At 36.0% G+C, this 14,973-nt stretch overlaps 1 protein-coding gene across 1 annotated transcript in view; it reads right to left on the bottom strand.

The window, feature by feature from the left end:
• Window positions 1–14,973, bottom strand: part of NAALADL2 (N-acetylated alpha-linked acidic dipeptidase like 2) — a 950,604-nt gene that overhangs the window by 88,080 nt on the left and 847,551 nt on the right. The window contains 1 exon segment of the mRNA XM_060149018.1: window positions 4,875–4,968. Coding sequence (XP_060005001.1) covers window positions 4,875–4,968 — 94 coding nt within the window.

The following is a 14,973-nucleotide window of genomic DNA, read 5'->3' as shown; positions in this document are numbered from 1 at the left end:
GTGATACTTATTCTTGACACCTTCCCTTGCCCCTATAAACTCGTACCATTGCCTTGTATGTGCGTTTTTTGGACATACTTTTATTTGTCACAAATACATCTGAAGCATGTCAGTTATCTTATCAGTCACTATTTACACTATATCCCCATGCACCATGTATAAATATTCATTCTCTATTATGTGCTTGGCATTGACCAAATATTAAGAGCCAAGGTCACTCAGTCAAAATGAGCTTTCAGGAACCAACCAATAAATCAACTCAAACAAATTATTCACTGGTAAATTATTCTTTTTTCTGGTGGTTGTGAGAATGATAGAGAATGGTCTGCTGCTACCATAAACTGTGTAATAAATAAACAAGATGGCTGGTTGTCAAGGGGTAAAAATTACACTGTTGAAAATGCAATTGGGTTTCAGAGACCTTCATACTTATACTCTCTGCAGTAAGGAGAAACAGTATTTTATAGTTCAGCCTTGAAGGTCTTTCTTTTTAAACTGTAATTGAGAATTTAAGACTAATCACCATTAACTGCCATAGCAAAATAAGAAAATATATCAACAATTAAAGCTTGTATTAAGCAGTAAAATTATATGTTTCATTTAACATGCTACAGGAACACTATTTAGCTAATGAAGTCGTCTAGCATTGTAGTTAAAACTGAAACTGAAATATTTATTTAGTTGTTGATAAGTGGTGTCCATTATTTACACATTAGTACATTAAAGTATTCTATTTTAAAAATAAGGTTAAAACCAAAGTAGTCAAAATAGAACAGGTAAAACAAATCACCTACAATTTAGCAAATATTTGAATAACCTTTTACTATAGTACAGATAATTCAAATAATTTTGAATCATGATAACTAAAATACAAAAATGTATAGCTTAAAGGTGACAACTCATATCCCCTTGATCAAATACTTATATGTAGGTCATGGTAAAAGAATAATTTTTGCCCATTTTGGGGGTTACTTTTTTGTTGTTTTGCTTTGTCTTTTTAGTATGGGTACATCTCGAGTCTGGCCACATCTTTCAGAGTGAAAGTGACAGGAAGACCCAAGTAGTTTCACATCAAAAGAAACAAAACTCAAAAATAACTAACAACTAAAGAAGAAACGGTCCAATATTACAGCAAGAAGCCAAAATGCTCCTGGCTCATCCAACTGAGAACCTGGGATTCTGGGGAGAGGTTCATCTAGACTTTGCCATGTCTGGCCTGCAGTGGAAATCATTGTAGAACGACTGAGGTTTGATTTTTTCCCCCTGTAATTACATGCTTTGAGATATAACTGTTAAAGAAAGGATTATTAATCTCATCTATTTTCAGACCGTTTTCTTTACCTTTTTGCCTTAACTGAAACCTGGCTCTCCCCTGTTGACATTTCTCCCACTGCAGCCCTCTCAGGCGGTAGCTCTTTTTTCTCCCACACCCTTTGTACCACTAGCCATAGAAGAACAATATGAGGTGTCTCTAAGTTGCTGCTCATTCTCTGAAGATTTTAGCTCCTGGCTCAGTCACTCTCTCTTAAAAAAATTACTCCTATCTTAGTTCTTGACAATATCAATATCCATGTAGACATAGTCTGGCCTCTCTTCTCCATAGCCTCTTTTCCTCTATTGATCAGCTACCATACTTCCATGGTCATACCTCAGCCCGTACACTGTCATTACCAATATCTGCACTCTTTACATGGTCAAATTTTCAATAATCCCATTTGCTGGTCTTTTCAGCTTATTTTTCCTTAATTCTTTGATTTCACCAATAAATAAAGTCTATCCATCCTCCTTTATTCATGTTCACCCTCTTTCCCTTTGCATCCTCGCGTTATTCTATACCCAGTTTAGATACATCAGTCCATCGCTATGAATGCTGCTTTGCAGACACTCTCATTTTTCCTTACCTTATCTAGTTCATTACCCTCTCCCAGCAAAACCTAGCTCTGATTAAATCCAACTCTGCCTGCTTTATGCCTGAATCCTGAGCTGAAAGCTGGAAAAAGATACACAATTATGTTGAATTATCTCATGTAAAATATATTTCTTTTGAGAGCTTAACGTTGCCCAAAAGACTAATCCCATTTTCATAGTTCATTCACTCTACCACCTTCTCAACCAACTATTTTATTGTGTTTTACAATCTAAGGAGACTTGCAAAGAGCTCCCAGCACCACATCTACCCATGTGCCATATGCTCTGCCTTCCTTCACATTTTTATGGGTGGACAACCGCATTCATACCTAAGGCAACGTCCTCCACCTTATGCAGCTTCTAGTCAAAGAAATCATTCCAGCAATTCTCCTTTCACTCTTCTAAATCAAATCTTCACTCTCCATCCGATCATTCTCATCAAAATAAAAACATGCTAACCATGCTCAACTCCATGCTTTCCATCTACCATCACCTGTCCCCAATTTATCAACTCCCATTCTCTTTTGAACCCCTCTAATCAGACTGTTTCATATACCACTCTACTAAAATTGTTTTTGTTGAGCTCACCAATGACTTCCAAATTGCTAAATCCAGCAGTCAACTCTCAGTCCTAATTTTTCTTAACCTGTGGCGGTATTTGACGGAGTGAATCACTCCTTCCTCTTTGAAAGCGTTTATTCACTTGGCTTCAGGTTATCACATTCACCGAGTTTGTCTCTTACTCTTTGTCTGCTCCTTCTTAGTCTCCTCCTCTGATTCCCCTATTCCCAATTTCTAAATTCAGGAGTGCCCAGAAATCTTAAACCTTTTCTGTCCTCTATCCGCACTCAACCCCTCAGAAATCTCATTTGGGGCAGCTCTCAAATTTATATTCCCACACGAAATTTCTCCTCTGGATACAACCACAGTCAGTTCTGCTCTTTAACACTTATTTTGAAAATGCAAATTTACTCCAAAGTGATTGATATTAGGGAACAGTTAGAGCATAAAGCTAACTTAAAAATTGCTTTGACTTATGCAAATTTTGTTCTACCATGCATGTATGTTTCTCAGGAGAAGAGATTTTAATTTTGTTTTATTTGTTTATTTAGTGGCTGGGTTTTATGTTTTTGTTTTTTTGGTCATATAAGTGTACCAGGCATACAGTAGGTGCTCAATATTTGTTAAATGAGTAAATGGGTTCAAGAGATCCTGTAAAGTCTATGGGGGTTATATGCAAAGCTTTTTGTACAAGTGTAATTTTCTGAAGAGAGAGACCATACTTTTCTTTGGATTTTCAAAGGGATTCCTAACTACCCACAAAGAAACAGAGTAATAATATAATTCTAACAATGACCCTTTAGGACTTTTTTCTGACCTTCAGAAGTAGCCTACATTACTTAAAATGCTCATATAGGAATGATAATGCTATAATATTACTTATGGATTCAAAAAATAAACCCAATTATTTAAAAAGAAAATAGAATTTGGAATTTAAAATGACAGTATTGTTATTGTTTTTGCTGGCTTTGTTTAATTTTTAAAATATCTCTTCATATCTTTATTACAATGGTATTAAACATTTATGTAGATTTGAACTCAGAAAAGCAACTTGTAAATCATTCATAATTCTATTGTATAATGTTTCTATTTCACAGTATACTCCTTGAGCCTCCTTTCTATGCATGAGAATTATTCTTTATAGATGAACAAATCTTTATGTAATACAAATAATAGTCTCCTCTTTTTGTTCTTTGTAAGTTTTAAGTATATGCAGTAGCAACTGAATTTTTAAAGTGAAAAAATGAGAACTAAAGAAAAGCAAAACAGTCTACAGAAAAAATAAAAGTTGCTTAAAAGAAATCCTTGCAAAAAATATATTATTCACAGAAGTCTTTAACCCTTTATTTATGCCCATATTGTTCTTATTTTGTAAAATACCATATATTTGATTACTCAGTTTCTAAGAAATATTCTAGGAATAGAAAATTATAAGTGGAGAACAGAGTAATTGCTACGGATAGTGACACTCATGACAATAAAAAGAAGAAGCTTGACAAAAGTAGAAAAAATAGAGACTAGCTTAAATATACCAAAAGCAGAGCAATATGAGGCCATTTAGTATGGGCGCAAAATAGCCCTAAACAGCTCAATTGTGCCCAAGGTCATGGTTTTACACAGTCACTATAATAAAAGTAATAAGAATCACTGAGGGAGATAAATATTGTTTTGTAGTAGTCTCTGGATTAAGAATCAACCCAGGTAGTCAAAATTTTAAAATAAAATTAATAAAGTTTCAGATACTAGAAATATTTGGCTCTTTAGAGTGATCCATTTTCCAAGATTTACTGCTTAAGTTCTATAGTGAAAATATTGGCTTTTATATTGAGAAATACATGTCTTCAAATGATCTGACAGTAAGATGTGTGGCCCAAAGAAGAGAAGGAGGGTGCATTTATTTAATTACAATACTGCCCTTTGTGTTTGGTGAATGGTGACAAACTAGAAGTTTAGGTAAAAGATTTGTATATAGATAAAGGGAAAATAAGGATAATTATTAGGTGGTGATTAGAATTCTGTAGAGAGAGAGAGAGAGATTTAAACAGGAAGGAACTTAAATAGAGACTGTGGAAATAATTTCCTGGTTTCCTCTTTGTCATCCTTAATCTAGGATGAGCCAACACTTCAGTCAAATGGACCCAGCCCATACTTCATGGAAACCAATTCCAAAGGACAAACTTCTGGGCCAGTCTTGTTTCAAATAACTGAATATTAGGTATACCTCATTCTTGTTGACATGGTAGCCCACATTCTTCTAAGCCCTTCTCATGATTCTCCTCTATAGGAAGGGAAATGCTATATTGCCATAGCTAGTAAGATAGTGGATAACTTTATCTATTCCTTGTTCACAATTAGTTGAAGAATTATTCATTTGCTAAAATTACTATAATTCAAAGAAAAATTACCTTTAAGGCTGTTTTGAACTTCTAAAGCTATATCGAGAGCATTAAAGGGCAGAACTGGTTCGTTGGCAATTTGTAAAATCACTTCTCCTGAGAGCTGAAAGAAAAAGAAAAAAACACTAGCAATTAATATTAAGGTTTTTTTTTTCCCATGATTTCATACACTTTTATACACTTATCTAGAGTAAGAAAACACAGAGGGTAAATTTATTTTTATAAAATCTTTTTCTTTTAAAACTTTTTAAAACTTTGTTTTCCTGTAAAGAAAAAAAAATCTTCAGTATATTTTTCATGTTTCAGAATAGTATAAGGAAAAATAATATTTTCTTCCTTTTGGGCTAGAATATTAAGAAATAGCTTCCCTAGTTGAAGGAGTTGTAATATGTAAACTTCAAAACAATTCTTTATAAAACAGTTCAGAATGTCACATGATAAAACAATCAAGAACAACTGCAAATCAATAGCTGATTATTGGACCAAGTAAAATTCCAGACAAAATTAATGATCAATTTATTTCATGTAAGATATAATTTAATTTTAAAAATCCTTTCAAGTCCACATACTATTTTCCTTCATGCTTTGCTATATTTGTAATCAGCTTTCCAAAATTTAATATCATTTATACATCTTGGAGATCAATGTTTAAATTAAATTCAAAAAAAATTAAATGGCATCCCCCAAACTCATACCTGGAATTTTCACACATGCATATGTCTCCACCACTGCACTCCAATTGTGTCTGAAAACCAGCATATGCACTACAGCTGAACTAGCATCTGCTTAATACACTGAATGTGTCATATGCATTTTTATACATCTCAAAGGAACTTAGGGCTGGTGGCAAATGACATTGTTACCCCCCATCCCCAAATGATATTTAATATTTACCTGGGTTTAACAAATGTCCCTACATCTTTTATAACACTGAAGCTGGCACGCAGGGAAATCTGGCTGTGTTGATGTTATTAATGCATTATGAAATGTTGTTAGTGAATGAAAACATTGTCTCGTGAAACTACACAGGGGAAATCACACTAACTTGAGATGGTAAAGAATACATAAAAGAAATAACTTACAAGGAAAATGTGATGTTAAATATTCAAATCTACATATTTAACAAGGGTCAAATTCCATTTAGTATTTAAAAGTTATATTTCCCAGTTGTTTGAACAATTTATATAATGATGAAAGTACAATTCAATTTGGTTCTTCCTCTACCTGCTTGAGGAAATGTATTTCTTAGGAGTAGGAAAATGAAACACCTCTGAGATCCTTTTATTTCTTTGAGGTATTTTTCTCCCAAATGTAACAACCACTTCTCCCCAAGTGTCTAAGGTACTTTTGCAGCATTTTATCCCCATCATATGATCACAAAAATCCCGCGAAACTATCTACTTTGATTATGCTGTACTTTAGGAAAAAAGCATTGTATGCAATATGTTGATATGAATCCTGTTTCTATCCCACTCCACCCCAAGCAAATCATGCAAAGAACACCGATATTTGGAAATAAATTATTTGTAAAAGGAAGGTTTAAAGAAGATTAAAAGGCATTATGGTTTCTTTTTCCAATTTGCCCTGGAGAATAAAAACCATAAAACGTACATGTTTCATTTACACTTTTGGAATCTGGAAACCACACATTACAAAAGATTAAAATGAAAGAACGGGGAGGGAGGAGAAAGGCAACTTCTCTGTGTGTTGCTGAAGAAAGTTGTTTTGTTTTGGCTTTCTGAGACATTTGGCAGCTAGAACAACTGGAAATATAAACCAGCCACCTTGCTATGTCTCAAAAAGAAGCTGGCAACAAATACTGGGACTTCCAAGGCACCTGGCCTACAATAGAATGTTTCAAGTAAATCAGCTTTATTTGCAGCTTCATAAGCAAGGGGGAGATTTGTATATGCTTTGCCATGCAGTGAGAATAGATGAGCCATACTGCATACTCTTCTTGCCCATTCTGGAATTCACTCTTATTCAGGCATGCCAAAGTAACTTTTCCTTATATTTATATAAGGCCCCATTCTTTTCAAAATGCTTTATACTCATTTCATTACCTCATTTAATTATCCTGCCAAGCCTAGAGGCAGATAGTGATAGAATTAATCCTGCATTGAAACCACTGAGTATAAACCTTACTGGGTTGTGGTCCAAGATGGTAACATAGGAAGTTCCTAAATTAACCTCCTCCCATAGATACATCGAATCTACAGCTGTACATGAAACAATTCCCTATGAAAAATCCAGCTGAGTGACTCCTACATGTTGGAGGAACAACAAAAAAACCCACACTGAAATGAATAAGAGAGGCTGAGACACACTCCTGCCATAAAACCCACCCCATCACACTGACATACAATAGGGAAGGAACTCCCAACTCCCAATTTCTCCTTTAGGAGAAAAGGGTTTTGACCCAACATCTAGTACCCCAACTTTTAAGACTTCCATCCAAGGCTCAAACCCCCAAAACATCTAGCCCTGAAAGCCAAAAGGGCTGTGTCCACAAGATATACAACACTACAGCCAACAAAGAAACAGTTCCTAATGGATTCAAGAGGACTCACTTTGGTTCTCTACCTATAGCTTAGTACAGAGGAAAATGCCCATCTCCCAGCCTTTCCCTGAAAGAGGCCTATTTGAATACTTTAAAAGTTGCTGCCTGAGGGTCATGCTTCTAATTTAGCTCTAGGGACAGAATGCAATCCTCCCTGGAGATCAGGGAAGCCAATAGATTCCATCTCAGCATTCTCCCTGTTTATTCACATATTTCAAAAGCTGCTCCCTGAGAGTTTGGCTTCTGATTAGCCTGCATCTAGATCTTCCCCTTTGGGACACTAACAGGTATTAGCATACCATCAACTACTGGGAGCCACTAAAACAAAGGAGGAGGCTTGGACAATCACAAAGGTTTGAGATACAACTAAGAGCTAGGGCTGGGCTGAATGATAAGCTTCTTATCCCACATGAGACCATTCTTCAAGAATGGAAGAAGTGGCTGTTTCATCTAATTCACAGAAACCAACACAGAGAATCCGAGAAAATGAAGAAACAAAGAAATAAGTTCCAAACAAAAGAACAAGATAAAACTTCAGAAACATACTTTAATGAAATGAAGATAACTGATTTACCTGATAAAGAGTTCAAAGTACCATCATAAATTTGCTCACCAAAGTCAGGAGAACAACACATTAACAAAGTGAGAATTTCAATAAAGAGAGAGAAAAATAAGGAATACCAAACAGAAATCACAGAGCTGAAGAATACAATAACCAAACTGAAAAATTCAATAGAAGGTTCAGCAAAAGACTAGATCAAGTGGAAGAAAGGATCAATGGACTTGGAGACAGGGCAGTGGAATTCATCGAATCAGAGGAGCAAAAAGGAAAAAAGTGAAAAAGAGTTAAAATAGTGTAAGGTACATATGGGACACCATCAAACACATCAATATTTGCATTATATGGGTCCTGAAGAAGAAGAAAGAGAGAAGAAAGGGGCAAAAAGCTTATTCAAAGAAATAATGACTACACCTGAAACTAACAAAATATTGTAAATCTCTATACTTCAATTAAAAAAAAAGAAAGAAAGAAAAAGGAAAACAGTAGGACTAGATCACTTTAAAAAAAAAAGAAGAAAAAGAAAAGAAAAGAAATAATGGCTGAAAAATTCCCTCTCCTAGGGAAAGAAACAGACATCCAGATCTATGAATCTTGGATGGTTCCAGATGAGTTGAATCCAAACAGACCCACATAGAGACACATTAAAATTAAACTGTCAAAGTTAAAGACAAGGAGAAAATCTTAAAAGCAGCAAGAGAAAAAACAAACTGTTACATACAAGGAAGCTCCATAAGAATTTCAGCAGATTCTTCAGCAGAAACTTTGTAGGCTGGGAGAGACTGGGATGATATATTCAAAGAGCTGAAAGAAAAAAACTCCTAAGCTAACTAAAAATACTCTACCCAGCAAAGTTGTCCTTCAAAATTGAAAGGGAGTTAAGAGTTTTCCAGACAAGCAAAACATAAAGAAGTTCATCACCAGATGTCTTAGAAGATAAGTTAAAGGAAATTCTTCAAGCTGAAATGAAAGGATACTAATTAGGAATAGGAAAACATGGAAATATACATTTCATTAGTATAGGTAGATATATAGTTAAATTTAGAATACTCTACTCTTTCATGGTGGTTGTCAAATCACTTATAAATGAAGGGTAAAAGACAAGAGTATTAAAAATGACTATAATGATAATAATTTTAATGGACTTACAAGATAAAAGATAAACTTGACATCAAAAACAAAAAGTGGAGGAACGTGCTCTTAAACCAAGATGGCGGAGTAGAAGGATGTGCTCCCACTCCCTCTTGCGAGAACACCAGAATCACAACTAGCTGCTGGACAATCATCAACAGGAAGACATTGGAACTCACCAAAAAAGATGCCCCACATCCAAAGACAAAGGAGAAGCCACAATTAGAAGGTAGGAGGGGCGCAATCATAGTAAAATCAAATCCCATAATTACTGGGTGAGTGACTCACAGACTGGAAAACACTTATACCACAGAAGTCCACACACTGGAGTGAAGGTTCTGAGCCCCACATCAGGCTTCCCAACCTGGGGGTATGGCAATGGGAGGAGGAATTCCTAGAGAATCAGACTTTGAAGCCTAGTGGGAATTGATTGCAGGATATTGACAGGACTAGGGTAAACAGAGACTCCACTCTTGGAGGGCACACACAAAGTAGTGTGCACATCAGGACCAAGGGGAAGGAGCAGTGATCCCAGGGGAGATGGAACTACACCTACCTGCTAGTGTGGGAGGGTCTACTGCAGAGGCGGGTGGGCAGGGGGAGCTGTGGCTCACCATGGGGACAAGGACACTGGCAGTAGAAGTTCTGGGAAATACTCCTTGGCATGAGCCTTCCCAGAGTCTGTCATAAGCCCCAACAAAGAGCCCAGGTAGGCCCCAGTGTTGGGTTGCCTCAGGCAAAAGAATCAAAAGGGAGGGAAACCAGTCCCACCCATCAACAGTCAAGTGGATTAAACTTTTACTGAGCTCTGCTCACCAGAGCAACAGTCAGCTCTACCCACCACCAGTCACTCCCATCAGGAAACTTACACAAGCCTCTTAAATAGCCTCATCCACCAGAGGGCAGAAAGCAGAAGCAAGAAAAACTACAATCCTGCAGCCTGTGGAACAAAAACCACATTAACAGAAAGACAAGATGAAAAGGCAGAGGGCTATGTACCAGATGAAGGAACAAGATAAAACGCCAGAAAAACAACTAAATGAAGTGGAGATAGGCAACCTTCCATAAAAAGAATTCAGAATAATGATAGTGAAGATGATCCAGGACCTCAGAAAAACAATGGAGGCAAAGATCGAGAAGATGCAAGAAATGTTTCACAAAGACCTAGAAGAATTAAAGAACAAACAAACAGAGATGAACAATACAATAACTGAAATGAAAAGTACACTAGAGGGAATCAACTGCAGAATAACTGAGGCAGAAGAACGGATAAGTGACCTGGAAGACAGAATGGTGGAATTCACTGCTGCAGAACACAAAAAGGAAAAAAGAATGAAAAGAAATGAAGACAGCCTAAGAGACCTCTGGGACAACATGAAACGCAACAACATTCACATTATAAGGGTCCCGGAAGGAGAAGAGAGAGGGAAAGGACCAGAGAAAATATTTGAAGAGATTATAGTCGAAAACTTCCCTAACATGGGAAAGGAAACAGCCACCCAAGTCCAGGAAGTGCAAATCACTGAAAGCAGCAAGGGAAAAACAAAAAATAACATACAAGGGAACTCCAATAAGGTTAAGAGTTGATTTCTCAGCAGAAACTCTACAAGCCAGAAGGGAGTGGCATGATATAATTAAAGTGATGAAAGGGAAGAACTTATAACAAAGATTACTCTACCCAGCAAGGATCTCATTCAGACTTGATGGAGAAATCGAAAGCTTTACAGACAAGCAAAAGCTAAGAGAATTCAGCACCACCAAACCAGCTCTACAAAAAATGCTAAAGGAACTTCTCTAGGTGGGAAACACAAGAGAAGAAAAGGATCTACTAAAACAAACCCAAAACAATTAAGAAAATGGTCATGGGAACATACATATCGATAATTACCTTAAACATGAATGGATTAAATGATCCAACCAAAAGACACAGGCTTGCTGACTGGATACGAAACAAGACCCATATATATGCTGTCTACAAGAGACCCACTACAGACCTTGGGACACATACAGACTGAAAGTGAGGGGAGGCAAAAAGATATTCCATGCAAATGGAAACCAAAAGAAAGCTGGAGTAGCTATATTCATATCACTTAAAATAGACTTTAAAATAAAGAATGCTACAAGAGATAAGGAAGGACACTACATAATGATCAAGGGATCAATCCAAGAAGAAGATATAACAACTATAAATATATATGCACCCAACAGAGGAGCACCTCAATACATAAGACAACTGCTAACAGCTATAAAAGAAGAAATAAACAGTAACACAATAATAGTGGGGGATGTTAACACCTCACTTACACCAATGGACAGATCAGTCAAAATGAAAATAAATAAGGAAACAGAAGCTTTACATGACACAATAGACCAGATAGATTTAATTGATATTTATAGGACATTACATCCAAACACAGCATATCACACTTTCTTCTCAAGTGTGCATGGAACATTCTCCAGGATAGATCACATCTTGGGTCACAAAAAAAGCCTCAGTAAATTTAAGAAAATTGAAATCATATCAAGCATCTTTTCTGACCACAACACTATGAGATTAGAAATGCATTACAGGGAAAAAAAGGTAAAAAACACAAACACATGGAGGATAAACAATATGTTACTAAACAACGAAGAGATCACTGAAGAAATCAAAGAGGAAATCGAAAAATACCTAGATACAAATGACAATGAAAACATGATGATCCAAAACCTATGGGATGCAGCAAAAGCAGTTTTAAGAGGGAAGCTTATAGCTATACAAGCCTACCTTAAGAAACAAGAAAAATCTCAAATAAAAATCTAAACTTGCATCTAAAGGAATTAGAGAAAGAAGAACAAACAAAACCCAAAGTTAGCAGAAGGAAAGAAATAATAAAGATCACAGCAGAAAAAAATGAAGTAGAAACAAAGAAAACAATAGCAAAGATCAATAAAACTAAAAGCTGGTTCTATGAGAAGATAAACAAAATTGATAAACCATTAGCCAGACTCATCAAGAAAAAGAGAGGACTCACATCAATAAAATTAAAAATAAAAAGGAGAAATTACAACAGACACTGCACAAATATGAAACATCCTAACAGACTCCTACAAGCCAAAAAAATGGACAACGTGGAAGAAATGGACAAATTCTTAGAAAGGTATAAACTTCCAAGACCAAACCAGGAAGAAACAGAAAATATGAACAGACCAATCACAAGTAATAAAATTGAAACTGTGATTAAAAATCTATCAACAAACAAAAGGCCAGGACCAGATTGATTCACAGGTGAATTCTATCAAACATTTAGAGAAGAGCTAACACCCATCCTTCTCAAACTCTTCCAAAAAATTACAGAGGAAGGAACACTCCCAAACTCATTCTATGAGGCTACCATCACCCTGATACCAAAATCAGACAACGATACTACCACAAAAGAAAATTACAGAGCAATATCCCTGATGAAAACAGATGCAAAAATCCTCAAGAAATTACTAGCAAACAGAATCCAACAACACTTTAAAAGGATCATACACCATGATCAAGTGGGATTTATCCCAGGGATGCAAGGATTCTTCAATATATGAAAATCAATCAATGTGATACACCATATTAACAAATTGAAGAAAAAACATACGATCATCTCAGTAGATGCAGAAAAAGTTTTTGACAATAGTCAACACCCATTAATGATAAAAACTCTCCAGAAAGTGGGCATAGAGGGAACCTACCTCAACTTAATAAAGGCCATATATGAGAAACCCACAGCAAACATCATTCTCAATGGTGAAAAAAAGAAAGCATTTCCTCTAAGATCAGGAAGAGGACAAGGATGTCCACTCTAACCACTATTACTCAACATAGTTTTGAAAGTCGTAGCCACAGCAATCAGAGAAGAAAAAGAAATAAAAGGAATACAAATTGGAAAAGAAGTAAAACTGTCACTGTTTGCAGATGACATGATACAATACATAGAGAATCCTAAAAAGGCCACCAGAAAACTACTAGAGGTAATCAATGAATTTGGTAAAGTTGCAGGATACAAAATTAATGCACAGAAATCTCTTGCATTCCTATACACTAATGATGAAAAATCTGAAAGAGAAATCATGGAAACACTCCCATTTACCATTTCAACAAAAAGAATAAAATACCTAGGAATAAACCTACTGATGGAGACAAAAGACCTGTATGCAGAAAACTATAAGACACTGATGAAAGAAATTAAAGATGATACCAACAGATGAAGAGATATACCATGTTCTTGGATTGGAAGAATCAATATTGTGAAAATGACTATACTACCCAAAGCAATCTACAGATTCAATGCAATCCCTATCAAATTACCAATGGCATTTTTTATGGAACTAGAACAAATCATCTTAAAATTTGTATGGAGACAAAAAAGATCCCGAATAGCCAAAGCACGCTTTAGGGAAAAAAACGGAGCTGGAGGAATTAGACCCCCTGACTTCAGACTATACTACAATGTTACAGTAATCAAGACAATATGGTACTAGCACAAAATTGGAAACATAGATCAATGGAACAAGATAGAAAGCCCAGAGATAAAGCCAGGCAGCTATGATCAACTAATCTATGACAAAGGAGGCAAAGATATACAATGGAGAAAAGACAGCCTCTTCAATATGTGGTGCTGAGAAAACTGGACAGCTACATGTAAAAAATGAAAATAGAACACTCCGTAACACCATACACAAAAATTAACTCAAAATGGATTTGAGACCTAAATGTAAGACCAGACACTATAAAACTCTTAGAGGAAAACAGGAAGAACCCTCTTTGACATAAATCACAGCAAGATCTTTTTTGATCCCCCTCCTAGAGTAATGGAAAAAAAACCAAAAATAAACAAATGGGACCTAATGAAACTTCAAAGCTTTTGCACAGCAAAGGAAACCATGAACAATACGAATAGACAACCTTCAGAATGGGAGAAAATATTTGCAAACGAATCAACGGACAAAGGATTAATCTCCAAAATATATAAACAGCTCATGCAGCTCCATATTAAAGAAACAAACAACCCAATCCAAAAATGGGCAGAAGACCTAAATAGACATTTCTCCAAAGAAGACATACAGATGGCCAAGAAGCAGATGAAAAGCTGCTGAACGTCACTACTTATTAGAGAAATGCAAATCAAAACTACAATGAGGTATCACCTCACACCAGTTAGAATGGGCATCATCAGAAAATCTACAAACAGCAAATGCTGGAGTGGGTGTGGAGAAAAGGGAACCCTCTTGCACTGTGGTGGGAATGTGAATTGATACGGCCACTATGGAGAACAGTATGGAGGTTCCTTAAAAAACTAAAAGTAGAACTACCATATGACCCAGCAATCCCACTACTGGGCATATACCCAGAGAAAACCATAATTCAAAAAGACACATGCACCCCAATGTTCATTGAAGCATTATTTAAAATAGCCAGGTCATGGAAGCAACCTAAATACCCATCAACAGACGAATGGATAAAGAAGAAGTGGTACATATATACAATGGAATATTACTCAGCCATAAAAAGGAATTAAATTGAATCATTTGTTGAGATTTGGATGGACCTAGAGACTGTCATAGTGAGTGAAATAAGTGATAAAGAGAAAAACAAATATCGTATATTAACGCATGTATGTGGAACCTAGAAAAATGGTACAGAAGAACCAGTTTGCAGGGCAGAAGTTGAGACACAGATGTAGAGAACAAACGTATGGACACCAAGAGGGGAAAAGCACGGAGGGGTGGTGATGGTGGTGTGCTGAATTGGGCGATTGGGATTGACATGTATACACTGATGTGTATAAAATTGATGACTAATAAGAACCTGCAATATAAACAAACAAACAAAACAACTA

Source organism: Lagenorhynchus albirostris, chromosome 5 (genome assembly GCF_949774975.1).
Source record: "Lagenorhynchus albirostris chromosome 5, mLagAlb1.1, whole genome shotgun sequence".
NCBI lineage: Eukaryota > Metazoa > Chordata > Mammalia > Artiodactyla > Delphinidae > Lagenorhynchus > Lagenorhynchus albirostris.
This window is presented reverse-complemented; position numbering and strand designations above follow the sequence as displayed.